At 46.7% G+C, this 18240-nt stretch overlaps 1 protein-coding gene across 1 annotated transcript; it reads right to left on the bottom strand.

Annotated features, from left to right (window-relative positions):
• Window positions 1-367: 367 nt before the first annotated feature.
• On the bottom strand, window positions 368-7996 carry LOC121568301 (extracellular calcium-sensing receptor-like). Its single transcript, XM_045220973.1, is given in 12 exon segments — window positions 368-1283; window positions 1404-1682; window positions 3708-3763; window positions 3766-3900; window positions 4123-4246; window positions 5558-5788; window positions 5934-6106; window positions 6194-6509; window positions 6679-6774; window positions 6931-7173; window positions 7354-7645; window positions 7767-7996. Coding segments are annotated over 12 exon segments (2604 nt in total). The 3' UTR covers window positions 368-854.
• Between the last annotated feature and the right edge of the window lie 10244 nt (window positions 7997-18240).

Raw genomic sequence — 18240 nt, 5'->3', positions numbered from 1 at the left:
ACAGCAACAGATCAATCAGCGCTGGCTAATTGATAGCAGCTGGGCGGCAGCGTCCAAGTGGAAAAGGGCTGACATTCTAGTTTGTTTTTGCAGGGACATCCAGGCGTGTTAATATGGTACAGGTGTCTTAGAGCTCCAGAAGAGGAGAGTTTAACGATCCAATGACAGCCTGTCACATCAGAGAGCCCTGGCCTCTCTCATCACTCTGGTCTCTCTCATCACTCTGGCCTCTCTCATCACTCTGGCCTCTCTCATCACTCTGGCCTCTCTCATCACTCTGGCCTCTCTCATCACTCTGGCCTCTCTCATCAATCTGGCCTCTCTCATCACTCTGGCCTCTCTCATCACTCTGGCCTCTCTCATCACTCTGGCCTCTCTCATCACTCTGGCCTCTCTCATCACTCTGGCCTGTGTTAGCCTGCAGGGCTACAGCCTATACAGCCTGGCCAGGCCTCCAGTGACCGAGCCTCTCTCTGCTCCTCTCTCCCTGTTAGAGGGCTCTGTGAGAGAGCTGGGCGAAGGTACTACTATGTTTTAAATCAGGGTCTAGGGGCGAGGAGGCAGACAGGGGTGGATTTCTGACTGAGCAGTGAAAGAGGAGGAGAATAAAAGTTTGTGGGGCTGCAGTGAGAGAGCTTTTCTTTTTTGATACATTTTATTAGGATACCTGTCAAACACTACAAAGAGCTGACAGAGGTATAAGAGGACAAGCTGAGTGAGGATCAATGTAAAGATGGAGGATCTTTCATTACAATAACTGGCTCTGAGGAGGCAAAACAACACACTCCTGTGGTCAATAAAGATGAGTTTCTTGGTGGTTTCCTATTTGGACATCATGTGTTTCTTGGTGGTTTCTATTTGGACATCATGTGTTTCTTGGTGTTTCTCTCTGGTCTCAGGAGGATGATGAAACACTTTGGAGCAAACAGACAGAACAGCAGCCCAAAGCTGGAAGCTAAGATGGCAAATATCTCCACAGCTACAGTGTACTTCCCAGGAGAGCTGACGTAGGCTGGGATGAAGGAGATCCACACGGCACAGAAGATCAGCATGCTGAAGGTGATGAACTTGGCCTCGTTGAAGTTGTCAGGGAGTTTCCTGGCCAGGAAGGCTAAGAGGAGACAGAGGGAGGCCAGCAAGCCGATGTAGCCCAGCACCAGAGAGAAACCGACCACAGAGCCCACTTCACACTCCAGGACCACCCTCGGCCCCCGACCCTCTCTGCCGCCCCTCTCAGCCGGCCGGGGTGGAGCTAGGGACAGCCACAGCACACAGATCAGCACCTGTGGAAGGGAAAGGAGTTGGAAGGAAAAAGCAAGCACAGTTACCATGACAACATATAATATGGCCAGTGAAGGAAATAATTCAATTCCAATAGAATATAGTAAAAACTAGATGTTCACCTGGATGAGTGTGCAGAGGGAAATACCCATCCTCTGCTGGGCGGGGCTGAAGTATCTCATCAGGTTCTCTCCAGGCAGAGTGGCCCTGAAGGCCACCAGCACCACCACAGTCCTGCTGAGCAGGCAGGAGATGCACAACACAAAGCTTATACCAAACAGGGTGTGTCTCAGCATGCACGTCCACGGCTTTGGCCGGCCAATGAAAACCAGCGCACACAGGAAGCAGAGCTTGAGTGACAACAGGAGCAGGAAGCTGAGCTCAGAGTTGTTGGCTTTTACCTGAAACGAGATAGAGAATGATAATTTAGACTGAATCATCAATCTCATCCTTATATGACACAAACGGACTTCTGTCCAGTACCTTTATATATGACCATATGCATAGAAATATAATGATTAGAACGGGCTTGGAACCTCAAACCCTGGCAATTTGACTAGTAAACTCATTGGTACACTCAGAATGGCTGCCTGGTATTGTGATGCAATTATTTCCATGGTAATTTTGAATATTCTATCAACTGATACTCAGAGTCGATATTCACGCAATAATAAGGAATTGCCCTCGACCACGCCCACAAATTGGGGAAAACAAACATTCGTTCCTATTGACCCCCAATGTAAAAGAGCCAACTTCAACTTCATGTTTTGTTATACAGAAATAAAAAAAACGTGCCGAAAAGCTGTTGTGTTGTTCCATGTACACACATCCAGGTCAACAATCCCAACATATCGTTCGCAATGCTCCCACGTAGGGAAATAGAGCCTGCGAGAGGAGCCGCTTAGCTTCAGGCTATTCGCCATGGGAGAGTGGGAAATGTGGGGACCCGGTGTCCAAGAAGGCTAAATATAGCTATTTGTGTGAAAAACATTTTATCACAGGTTAAAACATTTAACTTGTTTAGTCTGTTTGTAACTCCACTCACTACTTGTAGCTGTATAGTCTGTTTGTAACTCCACTCACTACTTGTAGCTGTATAGTCTGTTTGTAACCCCACTCACTACTTGTAGCTGTATAGTCTGTAACTCCACTCACTACTTGTAGCTGTATAGTCTGTTTGTAACCCCACTCACTACTTGTAGCTGTAAAGTCTGTTTGTAACTCCACTCACTACTTGTAGCTGTATAGTGTGTTTGTTTGTGTTGTTGGTCTTGACTAGCTTAATGTTCCTGTCATTAGCTAGCACTCACTCACGTGGCTGCTATCACCGTCATGAAAAGGGGCATGAGGGAAGCCCTACAATATTACATTTTCTGAAGTAGTGAGAATACTCTGGTGTATGCAATTTTGAAAAGTAATTTTTAGACATGTTGTACTTTTCTTAAATGTAGTTTTGTAATTGACTAAAACAAGCAGACAACCAGAAAATTGTGTTTGAAAAAGTTCAACTATTTGCTGTGAGCCAATGGGTAACCTAGGTGACCACAGGTTGTTTTCCCCACAGGCAGGCGGGGTCGCGACGTTCTAACTAATACCGACAGGGACTATGCTGGATTACCATGGTAATGTAGAATGTTCATTCAAATGATACCAACTGATGTGGCTCATGCAATGGAATGTATTTTCTGCTATGTCAGTTGTGTTGACTCAACAAATCATAGCACAGATTGAAAGGTACACTTCCTGCTGTCACGGAATCAGCCGAGGCTGCTCCTCCTCCTTGCTCGGGCAGGCTTCGGCGTTCGTCGTCCCCGGAGTACTAGCTGCCACCGATCTATGTTTCTGTGTTTGACTTGTTTTGTCTTGATTGTGTACACCTGTTTCCTATTATGTTGTATTGTATTCCCTATATAACCCTCTGTCGTTCATTGTGTGTTGTGTGTGATTGTTCTTGTCATTTTCGGCAGTTGCTAGTGTGCGGGTATTCCCCTCCCTGTTTGGAGGTGGTTTCGTATTTCTGGTTACTTTGTTAGTAAAGTATCGTTTCCAGTAGCTCGTTGTCCTGCGTTTGACTTCGCCTACCGCATTCACGTCGCACTTTGACACCTGCTTTTACTTACATTTTTTTAAATTTTTTGTCATTTAGCAGAAACTCTTATCCAGAGCGACTTACAGGAGCAATTAGGGTTAAGTGCCTTGCTCAATGGCACATCGACAGATTTTTTTACCTAGTCGGCTCGGGGATTAGAACCAGCGACCTTTCGGTTACTGGCACAACGCTCTTACCCACTAAGCTACCTGCCGCCCTACTTCCTGGCATCGGTACACTCAAAATGTATGCCAGTCCACCCATTATGCCATCATTGACTTGAATGGGGACTCCCATTCTACTCATTCTATTTCTATGATCATATGATTCAACTCACCAGGGGCGTATGGCGGTGGTAGAAGAAGGTGGCCAGGGCACCAGCTGTGAGAGTTACCCCGAAACTGAGATGACGGACAGGATGACGCCCATTGTGTCGCTGTAGGAGAGGAAGTCCACCAGCTGGGGGACGCAGGCCGTACGATCAGGGTTGGACCAGAACCGCTCTGGACACCTGCTACACTCAACTGACCCTGACAGAGAAGGAAGAGAAATCAAGAGTCCGAATCAGGACCAGTCAGGATCAGGACCAGTCAGAATCAGGACCAGTCAGGATCAGGACCAGTCAGGATCAGGACCAGTCAGGATCAGGACCAGTCAGAATCAGGACCAGTCAGGATCAGGACCAGTCAGGATCAGGACCAGTCAGGAATGAGGCAAAATATGAATTGGAATGAGAAAAGTTGATAGACCACCTGTTGTGTTGCTGATCTCTCCCTCAGCGCAGGACACACAGTCAAAGCAGCACACAGGCCTCCCCTTCTGCACCACATGCCTGGTACCAGGGGGACAGGCAGCACTGCATATAGACACAGGGACCTGCCAGAGGGTGGGGAGACGCAGTCACCATCATCACCATCATCATCATCATGATCATCATCATTATTACACACACACACAGGCAGGCTCGCTATGTGAGGAATCTGACCACACAAATATCTTATATTCAGTAGCATGTTGATGAAAGAGCTTTCTGTCTGAGCTACCATTCAGTAGCATGTTGACTATCCTACCGATCCTTGACCTCGGCGATGTCATTTACAAAATAGCCTCCAACACTCTACTCAGCAAATTGGAGGTAGTCTATTACAGTGCCATCCGTTTTGTCTCCAAAGCCCCATACACTACCCACCACTGTGACCTGTACGCTCTTGTTGGCTGGCCCTCACTACATATCCGTTGCCAAACCCACTGGCTCCAGGTCATCTATAAATCTCTTCTAGGCAAATCCCCGCCTTATCTTAGCTCATTGGTCACCATAGCAACACCCACCCGTAGTATGCGTTCCAGCAGGTATATCTCACTGGTCATCCCCAAAGCCAACACCTCCTTTGGCCGCCATTCCTTCCAGTTCTCTGCTGCAAATGACTGGAACGAACTGCAAAAATCTCTGAAGCTGGAGACAATTATCTCCCTCACTATCTTTAAGCATCAGTTGTCAGAGCAGCTTACAGATCACTGCACCTGTACACAGCCCATCTGTAATTAGCCCATCCAACTACCTCATCCCCATATTGTTATTTATTTTGCTAATTTGCACCCCAGTATCTCTATTTGCACATCATCTTCTGCATATCTATCACTCCAGTGTTAATACTAAATTGTAATTATTTTGCACTATGGCCTATTTATTGCCTTACCTCCATAACTTACTACATTTGCACACACTGTATATATATTTTCTATTGTGTTATTGACTGTACGTTTTGTTTACCCCATATGTAACTCTGTGTTGTTGTTTTTATCGCAGTGCTTTGCTTTATCTTGGCCAGGTCGAAGTTGTAAATGAGAACTTGTTCCCAACTGGCTTACCTGGTTAAATAAAGGTGAAATAAATAAAAATAAATAAAAAACGGAGCTTTCTGTCTGAGCTACCATTCAGTAGCATGTTGATGACAGAGCTTTCTGTCTGAGCTAACATTCTCCTGTTTTGGCTGTCTTTCTCTTTGCTGTATGTCTGCCTCAGGGTGAGAAACTAAACAAGTCTCTCTCTCACACACACATACACACGAATGCACATACACATGCACATATACACACACACACACACACACACACACACACACACACACACACACACACACACACACTCCTCTCTGCCTCAGAGAAACGAAGCTAAATGGTTCTCACCTCATCTCCGCTGCCCCCACCCCACACCACTTTCTCCATATTGATGTGAAACTGGTCGTCCGCTCCCACTGAAGACAGAAAATGGCCGACCTGGACAAACTCTGCTGTCCCCTTAGGGGTCACATGCCAGTTGATGATGTCATAAGAGCCAGGCGGATCACCATTCATGTCGAAGTGGAACGAATCCCCCACAGGAGTACTGAAGTTCACTCCCCTCAGATAATGAACAATCTCAAAGAGAAAATTAAATTGAAACAGGATTAAGAGTTAGAAACAATTGACTTTAGTACTCAAACCTTACAAAGTGTTTCCACTGTATCGTCACTGGAAACATTAGTGTTGTTAACTTGAAAACAGATCCACATGGTATTGTCACCTGGCTGGGCTGAAGCTTCCAGATGTCAGGGCACTGTCCACCATTAAAGGCTCCCTCCCCTGGTCGACAGGCCAACATGTCCTGTATGGCATGGGCGATGGCGTATACAGCCTTGTACACATTATAGCTGGCTCTCAGCTGAGACACGTCAGCATACTGGCTCTCCCCCTCACCTAGGATTGACACTTTATTTTACCAAGAAAACATCGGGAATGGATCAGGACACAAAAACAGAGCATTAGTTGTAAACTCTCCCTCACCTATGACCTCTGAACCAGTACACTGTCTCCTGGACGACTGGGTCATGCTGAGGTCAACCCCCAGAGAACACCCAAACATCTCCTCCCACAATTCCCTCAGGAATGGGTCGGACTTCTGGTAGTCCCCATCAGGTCGGAGGCGTGTTAGGAAAGGTCCCAGGCTGGGAATTATAGCTTTCTTCAGGGCAAATCCGATGGTGCCGGAAAGAGATGGCAGGTTTTTAGGGGAGGAGAGAGTAGAGTAGGTTACCCAGGCCTCTGAGGCGATCCACTGCCTGTCTGTTATGTTCTGACGGACAACCTCTTCCAACAGGGCCTGGAGAATGACGTGGTTAAAAAGATCAAGATAGTCAAGTTGAAATACATGATTATCAATTTGAAAATATTTGTGTCTATAAAGGGCATCAAGACATGGTAGGACAAAAACACTCTGCTACAGCTGTGTAATAAAATAATTAACAATACTCTGACCAGTAACTGCTTACCCGTGCATCCTGTGAGATAGCGAATGTCACGACCACTCTGGCAGTAGATCCTCTGATGGTGTCCACGATGTGCCTGATCCGTCTCTGAGATGGTACCTTGGGGATGACCATCAGTGAGAGAGAGAGAGGGAAGAGAGTCAGAGGAAATCAGAGAGAGAGTTTTCTATTTTAGATTAGAAGAGAGGGGGAGGCAGATTAAAAGAGAGAGAGAAAGAGAGAGTCTATTGTCAGATCGTCAGAGTGAGGTCGTACCTTGAGGATGACCTCTGAGTAGGCGACACACACCCCAGACCCCTGGAGCTCTTGGAGAAGCATCTGAACCCCAAACTTGCCATAGTCATCATCCCCAGACACCAGCCCCACCCACACCCAGCCCAGCAGACGCAGCAGCCTGGCCATGCCCCGAGCCTGGAAGGCATCGCTGGGTATCGTACGGAAGAACGACGGGTACCTCCAGGTGTCACTCAAACACGCACAGGAGGCATAATAGCTCACCTTGGAAAGAACAGAGAGAGAGAGTCAGGGAGAATTCTCATTTGTAAGACACAGAGAGCAGATGGAGAGGGGAAAGTGAACATTACAGACAGAGAGTCACATAGATAGATATTGAAATGTATATGTAAGAGAGTCATCATCCCTTTCCCTCACAGTCTGTAATCCAACCCCAGGCCTCACCATGGGTAAATCAAACGGCCCGAGGGTATGTGCCACCACGATGGAGGCTGAGGAGCGGGCATCACCGATGATGACGGGCACCTCAGGGGTTGCTCCACACTCTGTGCCCGCTACGGAGGCCTCCTGGCCGGTCACCATGGCTAGGGCTGCCCCCAGAGTGGTACTCTCTGCCAGGCATGTGTCAGCAGCCAGGAACCCCAGGGTGAGGTTAGGCAGGAGGGCTGGGTCACGGTTGATCTCCTCCACCGCAAAGATCATAGTCTGGAGCCAGCGGTAAGCACGCTGGTAGAAACTGACAGATGGAGGAAAGGAAGAGACAGGGAGAGAGGAGGTAACTGAATACACTTTACACTTTACACAAGTGAAAACAGTGACACAAAGCTGTCATCACACAATACTTGGGAGTTGCGTACATTGTACATGTCGCATTTCCCTCAATACTCCTGAACTCCTGCTCTGGTAGAGGGGCTTCCACATGGACGGGGAACAGGCCCCCAATGACCACATCTCCTGCCCGATAAACACTGCCCGAGATGGGCTTAGCCATCAGCCGACAGGCCCCCCCTCCACCTCCAGACTGACCCCAGACAGACCCAGGGACAGGGAGGCAGCAGAGCAGCCACAGCCAGCAGCAGAGGCACATCACCTGGATAGAAACAAGGCTGAGGACTGGGAAAGTCCGTCACCTGGAGGAGAGGGACCAGACCAAGACCTTACAGACAGAACACTGAGTAGATAGGATGACATGAAGAAAAACCGCTAACAATAAAGAGATATACATACACCACAGACACCTGTAACCAGACATTTGAATGAAACAACAGTGATAGACACACAAAACCTTGTTCTACCTCTGCCCTACCTAGCAACAGTAAAGCTGATCCTGGTGAGACAGACAGACAGAGAGAGAGCGAGAGAGAGGATGAGTGTCTGTCAGTCTGGCATCTCCTGCAGGGAGTGTGAGAGTGAAAGAGGGAGAGGAAGAGGAGAGAAGGGGAGCTGCTGATATAGGGAGAAATGAGCCCCCGGCTAAAAAACAAGCACACAGCTTGTATGGACGGGAGGAGCAGGAGGGGGTTAATTGGGGCTTGTTACTGGAGGATAACTTGGGGAACAGGTAATTGGAGTAATTGGAGTAATTGGAGAAAGCCTATGAGGGTGATGTTATTGAAGTTGATGAAGTTAATGTAATAAGACAGTATCTGTTCTTCAACAACATCTGATGGATCCATTGAGACAGATGTTACATCAAACTTTATAAAATACATGTAGAATGTTCAATTGTGACTAAATGGAGTAGCCCTTTCCTGCAGTCAAATCACCTAGTGGCCTCATGGGTGGAATGTTATTAATATTTTTCACAATTTCATAATTAATCACAAAAAAAAATAATAGCAGCCGAAAATCCGGTGTTTTATGTCAAACAGTTTTGTTAAATTTCAGTCTTCTGTGATGTACAGTGGGGGAAAAAAGTATTTAGTCAGCCACCAATTGTGCAAGTTCTCCCACTTAAAATGATGAGAGAGGCCTGTAATTTTCATCATAGGTACACGTCAACTATGACAGACAAAATGAGAAAAAAAATCCTGAAAATCACATTGTAGGATTTTTAATGAATTTATTTGCAAATTATGGTGGAAAATAAGTATTTAAAGGTAGGTTGTCAGTGACTCCGCTGTCCTGGCGTCATGGGGGAGCTTTTTCCACCATTGGGGTGCCAGAGCAGCGAATAGCTTTGACTGGGCTGAGCGGGAACTGTGCTTCCGTAGAGGTAGGGGAGCTAGCAGGCCAGAGATGGATGAACGTAGTGCCCTCGTTTGGGTGTAGGGTCTGATCAGAGCCTGAAGGTAAGGTGGTGCCGTTCCCCTCACAGCTCCGTAGGCAAGCACCATGGTCTTGTAGTAGATGGGAGCCTCAACTGGAAGCCAGTGGAGTGTGCGGAGGAGCTGGGTGACATGAGAGAACTTGGGAAGGTTGAACACCAGACGGGCTGCAGCATTCTGGATAAGTTGTAGGGGCTTAATGGCACAGGCAGGGAGCCCAGCCAACAGCGAGTTGCAGTAATCCAGACGGGAGATGACAAGTGCCTGGGTTAGGACCTGTGCCACTTTCTGTGTAAGGTAGGGTCGTACTCTGTAAATGTTGTAGAGCATAAACCTGCAGGATCGGGTCACCACTTTGAAGTTAGCGGAGAATGACAGGGTGTTGTCCAGGGTCACGCCAAGGTTCTTTGCACTCTGGGAGGAGGACACAATTGAGTTGTCAACCGTGATGGCGAGATCATGGAGCGGGCAGTCCTTTCCCGGGAGGAAGAGCAGCTCCGTCTTGCCGAGGTTCAGCTTGAGGTGGTGATCCGACATCCACACTGATATGTCTGCCAGACATGCAGAGATCCGATTAACCACCTGGTTATCAGAAGGGGGAAAGAAGAAAATTAATTGTGTGTCGTCTGCGTAGCAATGATAGGAGAGACCATGTGAGGATATGACAGAGCCAAGTGACTTGGTGTATAGAGAGAATAGGAGAGGGCCTAGAACTGAGCCCTGGGGGACACCAGTGGTGAGGGCACGTGGTGCGGAGACAGATTCTCGCCACGCCACCTGGTAGGAGCGACCTGTCAGGTAGGACACCAGGTAGGACGCAATCCAAGAGTGAGCAGCGCCGGAGATGCCCAACTCGGAGAGGGTGGCAAGGAGGATCTGATGGTTCACAGTATCAAAGGCAGCGGATAGGTCTAGAAGGATAAGAGCAGAGGAGAGAGAGTTACCTTTAGCAGTGCGGAGAGCCTCCGTGACACAGAGAAGAGCAGTCTCAGTTGAATGACCAGTCTTGAAACCTGACTGGTTTGGATCAAGATGGTCATTCTGAGAGAGATAGCAGGAGAGTTGGCTAGAGACGGCACGCTTAAGAGTTTTGGAGAGAAAAGAAAGAAGGGATACTGGTCTGTAGTTGTTGACATCGGAGGGATTGAGTGTAGGTTTTTTGAGGAGGGGTGCAACTCTCGCTCTCTTGAAGATGGAAGGGACATGGCCAGCGGTCAAGGATGAGTTGAAGAGCGAGGTGAGGTGAGGTAAGGGAGAAGGTCTCCGGAAATGGTCTGGAGAAGAGAGGAGGGGATAGGGTCAAGCGGGCAGGTTGTTGGGCGGCCGGCCGTCACAAGTCACAAGATTTAATCTGGAGAGAGAGGGGAGAAAGAAGTCAAAGCATAGGGTAGGGCAGTGCGAGCAGGACCAGCGGTGTCATTTGACTTAATAAATGAGGATCGGATGTCGTCAACCTTCTTTTCAAAATGGTTAACGAAATCATCCACAGAGAGGGAGGAGGGAGGGGGAGGAGGAGGAGGATTCAGCAGGGAGGAGAAGGTGGCAAAGAGCTTCCTAGGGTTAGAGGCAGAGGCTTGAAATTTAGAGAAAGTGGCTTTAGCAGCAGAAACAGAGGAAGAGAATGTAGAGAGGAGGGAGTGAAAAGATGACAGGTCCGCAGGGAGTCTAGTTTTCCTCCATTTCCGCTCGGCTGCCGGAGCCCTCTTCTGTGAGCTCACAATGAGTCATCAAGCCACGGAGCAGGAGGGGAGGACCGAGCCGGCCGGGAAGATAGGGGACATAGAGAGTCAAAAGATGCAGAAAGGGAGGAGAGGAGGGTTGAGGAGGCAGAATCAGGAGATTGGAGGGAGAAGGATTTAGCAGAGGGAAGAGATGATAGGATGGAAGAGGAGAGAGTAGCAGGAGAGAGAGAGCGAAGGTTGCGACGGCACATTACCATCTGAGTAGGGGCAGAGTGAGTACTGTTGGAGGAGAGCGAGAGAGAAAAGGATACAAAGTAGTGGTCGGAGACTTGGAGGGGAGTTGCAGTGAGATTAGTAGAAGAACAGCATCTAGTAAAGATGAGGTCAAGCATATTGCCTGCCTTGTGAGTAGGGGGGACGGTTAGAGGGTGGGGTCAAAAGAGGAATGGAGTGAAAAGAAGGAAGCAGAGAGAAATGAGTCAAAGGCAGACATAGGGAGGTTAAAGTCACCCAGAACTGTGAAGGGTGAGCCATCCTCAGGAAAGGAACTTATCAAGGCGTCAAGCTCATTGATGAACTCTCCAAGGGAACCTGGAGGGCGATAAATAAGTGCCACCAACGAGGCCCACTACCAAGGACTGTGGCCTCTCCTTCTCCATGGCCGACGTGAGTAAGACATTTAAGCATGTTAACCCCCGCAAGGCTGCCGGCCCAGACGGCATCCCTAGCCGGGTCCTCAGAGCATGCGCAGACCAGATGGCTGGTGTGTTTACTGACATATTCAATCTCTCCCTTTCCCAGCCTGCTGTTCCCACATGCTTCAAGATGGCCACCATTGTTCCTGTACCCAAGAAAGCAAAGGTAACTGAATTAAATGACTATCTCCCCGTAGCACTCACCTCTGTCATCATGAAGTGCTTTGAGAGACTAGTCAAGGACACCTCTACCTTACCTGTCACCCTAGACCCACTTCAATTTGCTTACCGCCCCAATAGATCCACAGACGATGCAATCGCCATCACACTGCACACTGCCCTATCCCATCAGAACAATAGGAATACCTACGTAAGAATGCTGTTCATTGACTATAGCTCAGCATTCATCACCATAGTACCCTCCAAGCTCATGATCAAGCTCGAGGCCCTGGGTCTGAACCCCACCCTGTGCAACTGGGTCCTGGACTTCCTGACGCTGGGGCCCCACAAGGGTGCATGCTCAGCCCCCTCCTGGACTCCCTGTTCACCCATGACTGCGTGGCCAAGCACGCCTCTAACTCAATCATCAAGTTTGCAGACGACACAACAGTAGTAGGCTTGATTACCAACAATGACGAGACCGCCTACAGGGAGGAGGTGAGGGCTCTGGGAGTGTGGTGGCAGGAAAATAACCTCTCACTCAATGTCAACAAAACAAAGGAGATGATCATGGACTTCAGGAAACAGCAGAGGGTGCACCCCCCTATCCACATCGACGGGACCGCAGTGGAGAAGGTGGAAAGCTTCAAGTTCCTTGGTGTACACATCACCGACAAACTGAAATGGTCCACCCACGCAGACATTGTGGTGAAGAAGGCACTACAGAGCCTCTTCAATCTCAGGAGGCTGAAGAAATTTGGCTTGGCACCTATAACCCTCACAAACTTTTACAGATGCACAATTGAGAGCATCCTGTCGGGCTGTATCACCGCCTGATACGGCAACTGCACTGCCCGCAACCGCAGGGCTCTCCAGAGGGTGGTGCGGTCTGCCGAACGCATTATCAGGGGCAAACTACCCGCCCTCCAAGACACCTACAGCACCTGATGTCACAGGAAGGCCAAAAAGATCATCAAGGACATCAACCACCCGAGCCACTGCCTGTTCACCCCGCTATCATCCAGAAGGCGAGGTCAGTACAGGTGCATCAAAGCTGGGACCGAGAGAATGAAAAACAGCTTATATCTCAAGTCTGTTAAATAGCCATCACTAGCACATTAGAGGCTGCTGCTGCCTATTGAAATCACTGGCCACTTTAAGAAATGGAACACTAGTCACTTTAATAATGTTTACATATCTTGCACTACTCATCTCATATGTGCAGTATATACTGTACTCTATTCTATAATATTCTACTGTATCTTAGTCCATGCTGCTCTGTCATTGCTTGTCCATATATGTATATATTCTTAAATTCCATTCCTTACTAGATTTGTGTGTATAGGGTATATGTTGTGAAATTGTTAGATATTACTTGTTAGATATTACTGCACTGTCGGAGCTAGAAGCACAAGCATTTCGCTACACCTGCAATAACATCTGCTAAACATGTGTATGTGACAAATACAATTAGATTAGATTTGATTTGATTGTACAATGTTCACACATATGCAGGGCCAGCCCTAGCCTTTTGGGGGCCCTAAGCAAGATTCGCGAAAATTTCCTTCTGTAGGAAGGCGGGGATAGAACCTGCCAGGTGATTGGTTGAACCTTCTTGAGTGCATGACGTCACACATATGTTCTACAGAGCCGTCTGTTTATGTCATGAACAGTTGACTTGAGAAACCAAGCTTCAGCATGTCATGAGCAGTCGACTTGGGAAACCCAGCTTCAGCTTGATCACCAAATAAATAGGGAAATCAATGAAAGCCTCACCAGCTAGCTACCAATCTATTTTAGTTTCACTGTCCGATCATAAAAATAAACTAGCCCACTAATTGTTATTTTTACCTTTCCACAAATGGTCTAGTATGTATTGCTTGATATGAGAAAGTTAACCCAAATGTTTCAAAGAATAGGTCATGCATCCACAATTAGTTAGTGGCAACTGCCTGGCCAATGATTTAGCTAGCTACATTTCAGTAATTAACTCTCCTCCGAAATGCGGTGGTCAGTGGATAAACTAAGTTGAAGTGTTGAAAAGATTTGCCTGAAAACAAACTAGTTATTGTTGCCCATGGTGTAATCATGTCTAACCAGTTGGCTAATTTAGCCTGTGTGCCTATGAGCTCACAAGTCTAGATAGCTAGCCAGATACATTTCAGTCAGTATCTATCCTTCTAAATGCGATGGTCACTGGAGTTGAACATATTTAGCTGAAAACTAACTAGTAGCCAGTTTTTGTTGCCCATGGTGGAATCATGTCTAACCCGCTGGCTCCTGAAGCCTATGTCCCCATGAGCTCCCGAGTCTAGCTAACGTTAGCTAGCTAGCGTCAGGAATTAGCATTTCGCTAGCTAGCTGAGCTGTTTTATAAGAAAACTGCTTATATGAATCAAAAACTCTAGCTACAGTGGGGAAAAAAAGTATTTAGTCAGCCACCAATTGTGCAAGTTCTCCCACTTAAAAAGATGAGAGAGGCCTGTAATTTTCATCATAGGTACACGTCAACTATGACAGACAAATCGAGAAAAGAAAATCCAGAAAATCACATTGTAGGATTTTTAATGAATTGATTTGCAAATTATGGTGGAAAATAACTATTTGATCACCTACAAACAAGCAAGATTTCTGGCTCTCACAGACCAGTAACTTCTTCTTTAAGAGGCTCCTCTGTCCTCCACTCGTTACCTGTATTAATGGAACCTGTTTGAACTTGTTATCAGTATAAAAGACACCTGTCCACAACCTCAAACAGTCACACTCCAAACTCCACTATGGCCAAGACCAAAGACCTGTCAAAGGACACCAGAAACAAAATTGTAGACCTGCACCAGGCTGGGAAGACTGAATCTGCAATAGGTAAGCAGCTTGGTTTGAATAAATCAACTGTGGGAGAAATTATTAGGAAATGGAAGACATACAAGAGCACTGATAATCTCCCTCGATCTGGGGCTCCACGCAAGATCTCACCCGTGGGGTCAAAATTATCACAAGAACGGTGAGCAAAAATCCCAGAACCACACGGGGGGACCTAGTGAATGACCTGCAGAGAGCTGGGACCAAAGTAACAAAGCCTACCATCAGTAACACACTACGCCGCCAGGGACTCAAATCCTGCAGTGCCAGACGTGTCCCCCTGCTTAAGCCAGTACATGTCCAGGCCCGTCTGAAGTTTGCTAGAGAGCATTTGGATGATCCAGAAGAGGATTGGGAGAATGTCATATGGTCAGATGAAACCAAAACATAACTTTTTGGTAAAAACTCAACTCGTCGTGTTTGGAGGACAAAGAATGCTGAGTTGCATCCAAAGAACACCATACCTACTGTGAAGCATGGGGGTGGAAACATCATGCTTTGGGGCTGTTTTTCTGCAAAGGGACCAGGACGACTGATCCGTGTAAAGGAAAGAATAAATGGGGCCATGTATCGTGAGATTTTGAGTGAAAACCTCCTTCCATCAGCAAGGGCATTGAAGATGAAATGTGGCTGGGTCTTTCAGCATGACAATGATCCCAAACACACCGCCCGGGCAACGAAGGAGGGGCTTCGTAAGAAGCATTTCATGGTCCTGGAGTGGCCTAGCCAGTCTCCAGATCTCAACCCCATAGAAAATCTTTGGAGGGAGTTGAAAGTCTGTGTTGCCCAGCGACAGCCCCAAAACATCACTGCTCTTGAGGAGATCTGCATGGAGGAATGGGCCAAAATAACAGCAACAGTGTGTGAAAACCTTGTGAAGACTTACAGAAAACGTTTGACCTGTGTCATTGCCAACAAAGGGTATATAACAAAGTATTGAGAAACGTTTGTTATTGACCAAATACTTATTTTCCACCATAATTTGCAAATAAATTCATAAAAAATCCTACAATGTGATTTTCTGGATTTTTTTCCTCATTTTGTCTGTCATAGTTGACGTGTACCTATGATGAAAATTACAGGCCTCTCTCATCTTTTTAAGTGGGAGAACTTGCACAATTGGCGGCTGACTAAATACTTTTTTTCCCCACTGTAGCTAGCAAGGCCTCCTCAGCGACAATGTTATTGGGGCATGGGAATGTCAGATTCGTATTTAGATTTTATATTAACTGTCATTGAAGTTGGTGGTTGCTACTGTTTTCAGATCCGAGGCGAGAGAGATAATGCACAAGAATGATTTATGACCATGATTTAAATGTCAAAGGTCACGTACATGTACGCACATAACATACATGAACGCACGTAAAGTAAGTCAGGTGGTTTAGACACTGGACGGATTTTATGTTCACTTAAGAATGTGAGTGTTGATTGATGATGTATGTTCTAGTCCAGGCTCATCCTATATAAGTACTGCTATACACACCTTTTCTATTCACATACTTTCCATACTGTTAGATTATTTATTCATTCGTTTTGAAAAAAAAATCCACCAATCAAAATGCACTTTTGTTCATAAGGGGGCAGAAAACTCAAATGAAATTGTATTCGTCACATGCTTCGCAAACAGTGAAGTGCTTACTTACGGGGCCTTCCCAACGACGCAGTGGGAAAGAAAATAGAGAAATAATAGAAAAGCATAACATTAAATAATAAAAGTAATAATTTATGTGTTTTAAAAAAATTTTTTATTGTTTCAAACTATATTTAAAACTAACTATTTTTCTTACTTAAAACTATATATAAAAGTAAAAAAAGTTTGTCTAAAACTATATTTAAAAGTAACTATTTTTCTTACTTAAAACTATATATAAAAGTAAAAAATGTTTGTCTAAAACTATATTTAAAAGTAACTATTTTTCTTACTTAAAACTATATATAACATTTTAAAAAATGTTTGTCTAAAACTATATTTAAAAGTAACTATTTTTCTTACTTAAAACTATATATAAAAGTTTTAAAAAATGTTTGTCTAAAACTATATTTAAAAGTAACTATTTTTATTGTTTCAAACTATATTTAAAAGTAACTATTTTTTCTAGTTTAAAACATCAGTACATTGAGCTGAGCAGTGCCAGTCCAGTACCTGCCATGGCTATATGATGTCAGTATCTGGGCAGAGTCCTCTCTCTGTCTCACAGCTCCTCATAGCGTGCAGTACGTGGGCTATGGCGTACACTTGAGACACGTCAGAGTAGATGCTCCTCACACTGCCCAGCTCCTGAGACCCAGAGCACAGAGGTTTACTCCTCTGACTACCTCCACCCCCATCACCCTGCAGGCTACACCCAAACACCTCCTCCCAGAAGGGGTGTAGGAACGGGTTTTCGGAGGCATCTGGGCTGGAGGGGTGCAGACGCAGCAGGAACTCCTGTAGCCCAGGGATGTGCACAGCTCGGCAGATGGCAAAGCCCATGGAGCCCTGGAGGATGGGGAGGAAGCGGGGAGGGGTGGAGAGGACTGAGGCTGTACTCTAGGCTTCGCTGGCCAGCCACTGCACCCATGTCAGACCCTGCCGCAGGGCCTTGTCAAACAGCTCCAGCATCCTGCTCCAGGGCAAACATCAGATCCACCCCAGCCCCAGAGGACTGGATGTGGGCCACAATGGAGGTCATGGCCCCCTCCGCGTGGTTCTTGGGGATGATTTCATGGAGGGCCACGCAGGCACCAAGCTTCTGGACCTATAATGGTATACTATGGTCATTTAGCAGACACTTTAAGCCATAACGCATTCACATTGTATATTCATCCACGCAGGACAAAATCATACAGTATATCCCACAAACCTCCTCAGAAAATATCTGATCTCCCCCATGACCATATTCCATAGTCCCTGGCAACCACACCCACACAGCATCCACTTGGAATCAGACAGGGATTAACTTTTTCCCCACGCTCAATTGCTACCAAACCGGCCAGAGTAGAGATTAGATAGGGATTAGACAGAGACTACACCAGAGAGAGAAAGTGGATGAGTTAGAGAGTTAAATGGAATCAGAAGTCACTTGGAAGAAGACACTGGGCAGGGTCCTGAGGAAGGCTGGGAACTCTGCCTTGTTACTGAGACACACAGCTGGAGAAATAACTGAACTGAGAGAGAGTGAGAGAGAGAGAGAGAGAGAGATAGAGAGAGAGATAGAGAGAGAGAGAGAGAGAGAGAGAGAGAGAGAGAGAGAGAGAGAGAGAGAGAGAGAGAGAGTGACAGCGAGAGAGAGAGAGAGAGAGAGAGAGAGAGAGAGAGTGAAAGCGAGAGAGAGAGAGTGAGAGAGAGAGAGAGAGAGATTCAGCCAATGTACTTCTTAGTAACATCCTAAAAAGTGTAGTGTATACTGTTAATGTAAGTAGCCAGTCTTTCTACCTGATGCACTCTGAAGACTCCCAGGAAGCGAGCCACCACCAGAGACAGAGTGGAGCCTCCATCCCCGATGACCACCGGTACCATGCCACGACAGGACCCCCCCTCCCCCTCTCCTTCTCCCTCTCCTTCTCCCCTCATCAGTTCCATAGAAGCCCTCAGGGCATGGTAGAAAGTACTGCAGGAGTCATATATCTTATGTCCCAGAGTAAGGCCCGGGGAGCAGATGATCATCTCTGTTGATCTCCTCTATGGCA

This window comes from Coregonus clupeaformis, chromosome 6, assembly GCF_020615455.1.
Source record: "Coregonus clupeaformis isolate EN_2021a chromosome 6, ASM2061545v1, whole genome shotgun sequence".
NCBI classification, from domain to species: domain Eukaryota; kingdom Metazoa; phylum Chordata; class Actinopteri; order Salmoniformes; family Salmonidae; genus Coregonus; species Coregonus clupeaformis.
The sequence above is the reverse complement of the archived record's forward strand: the minus strand, read 5'-3'. Positions and strand labels throughout refer to the sequence as shown.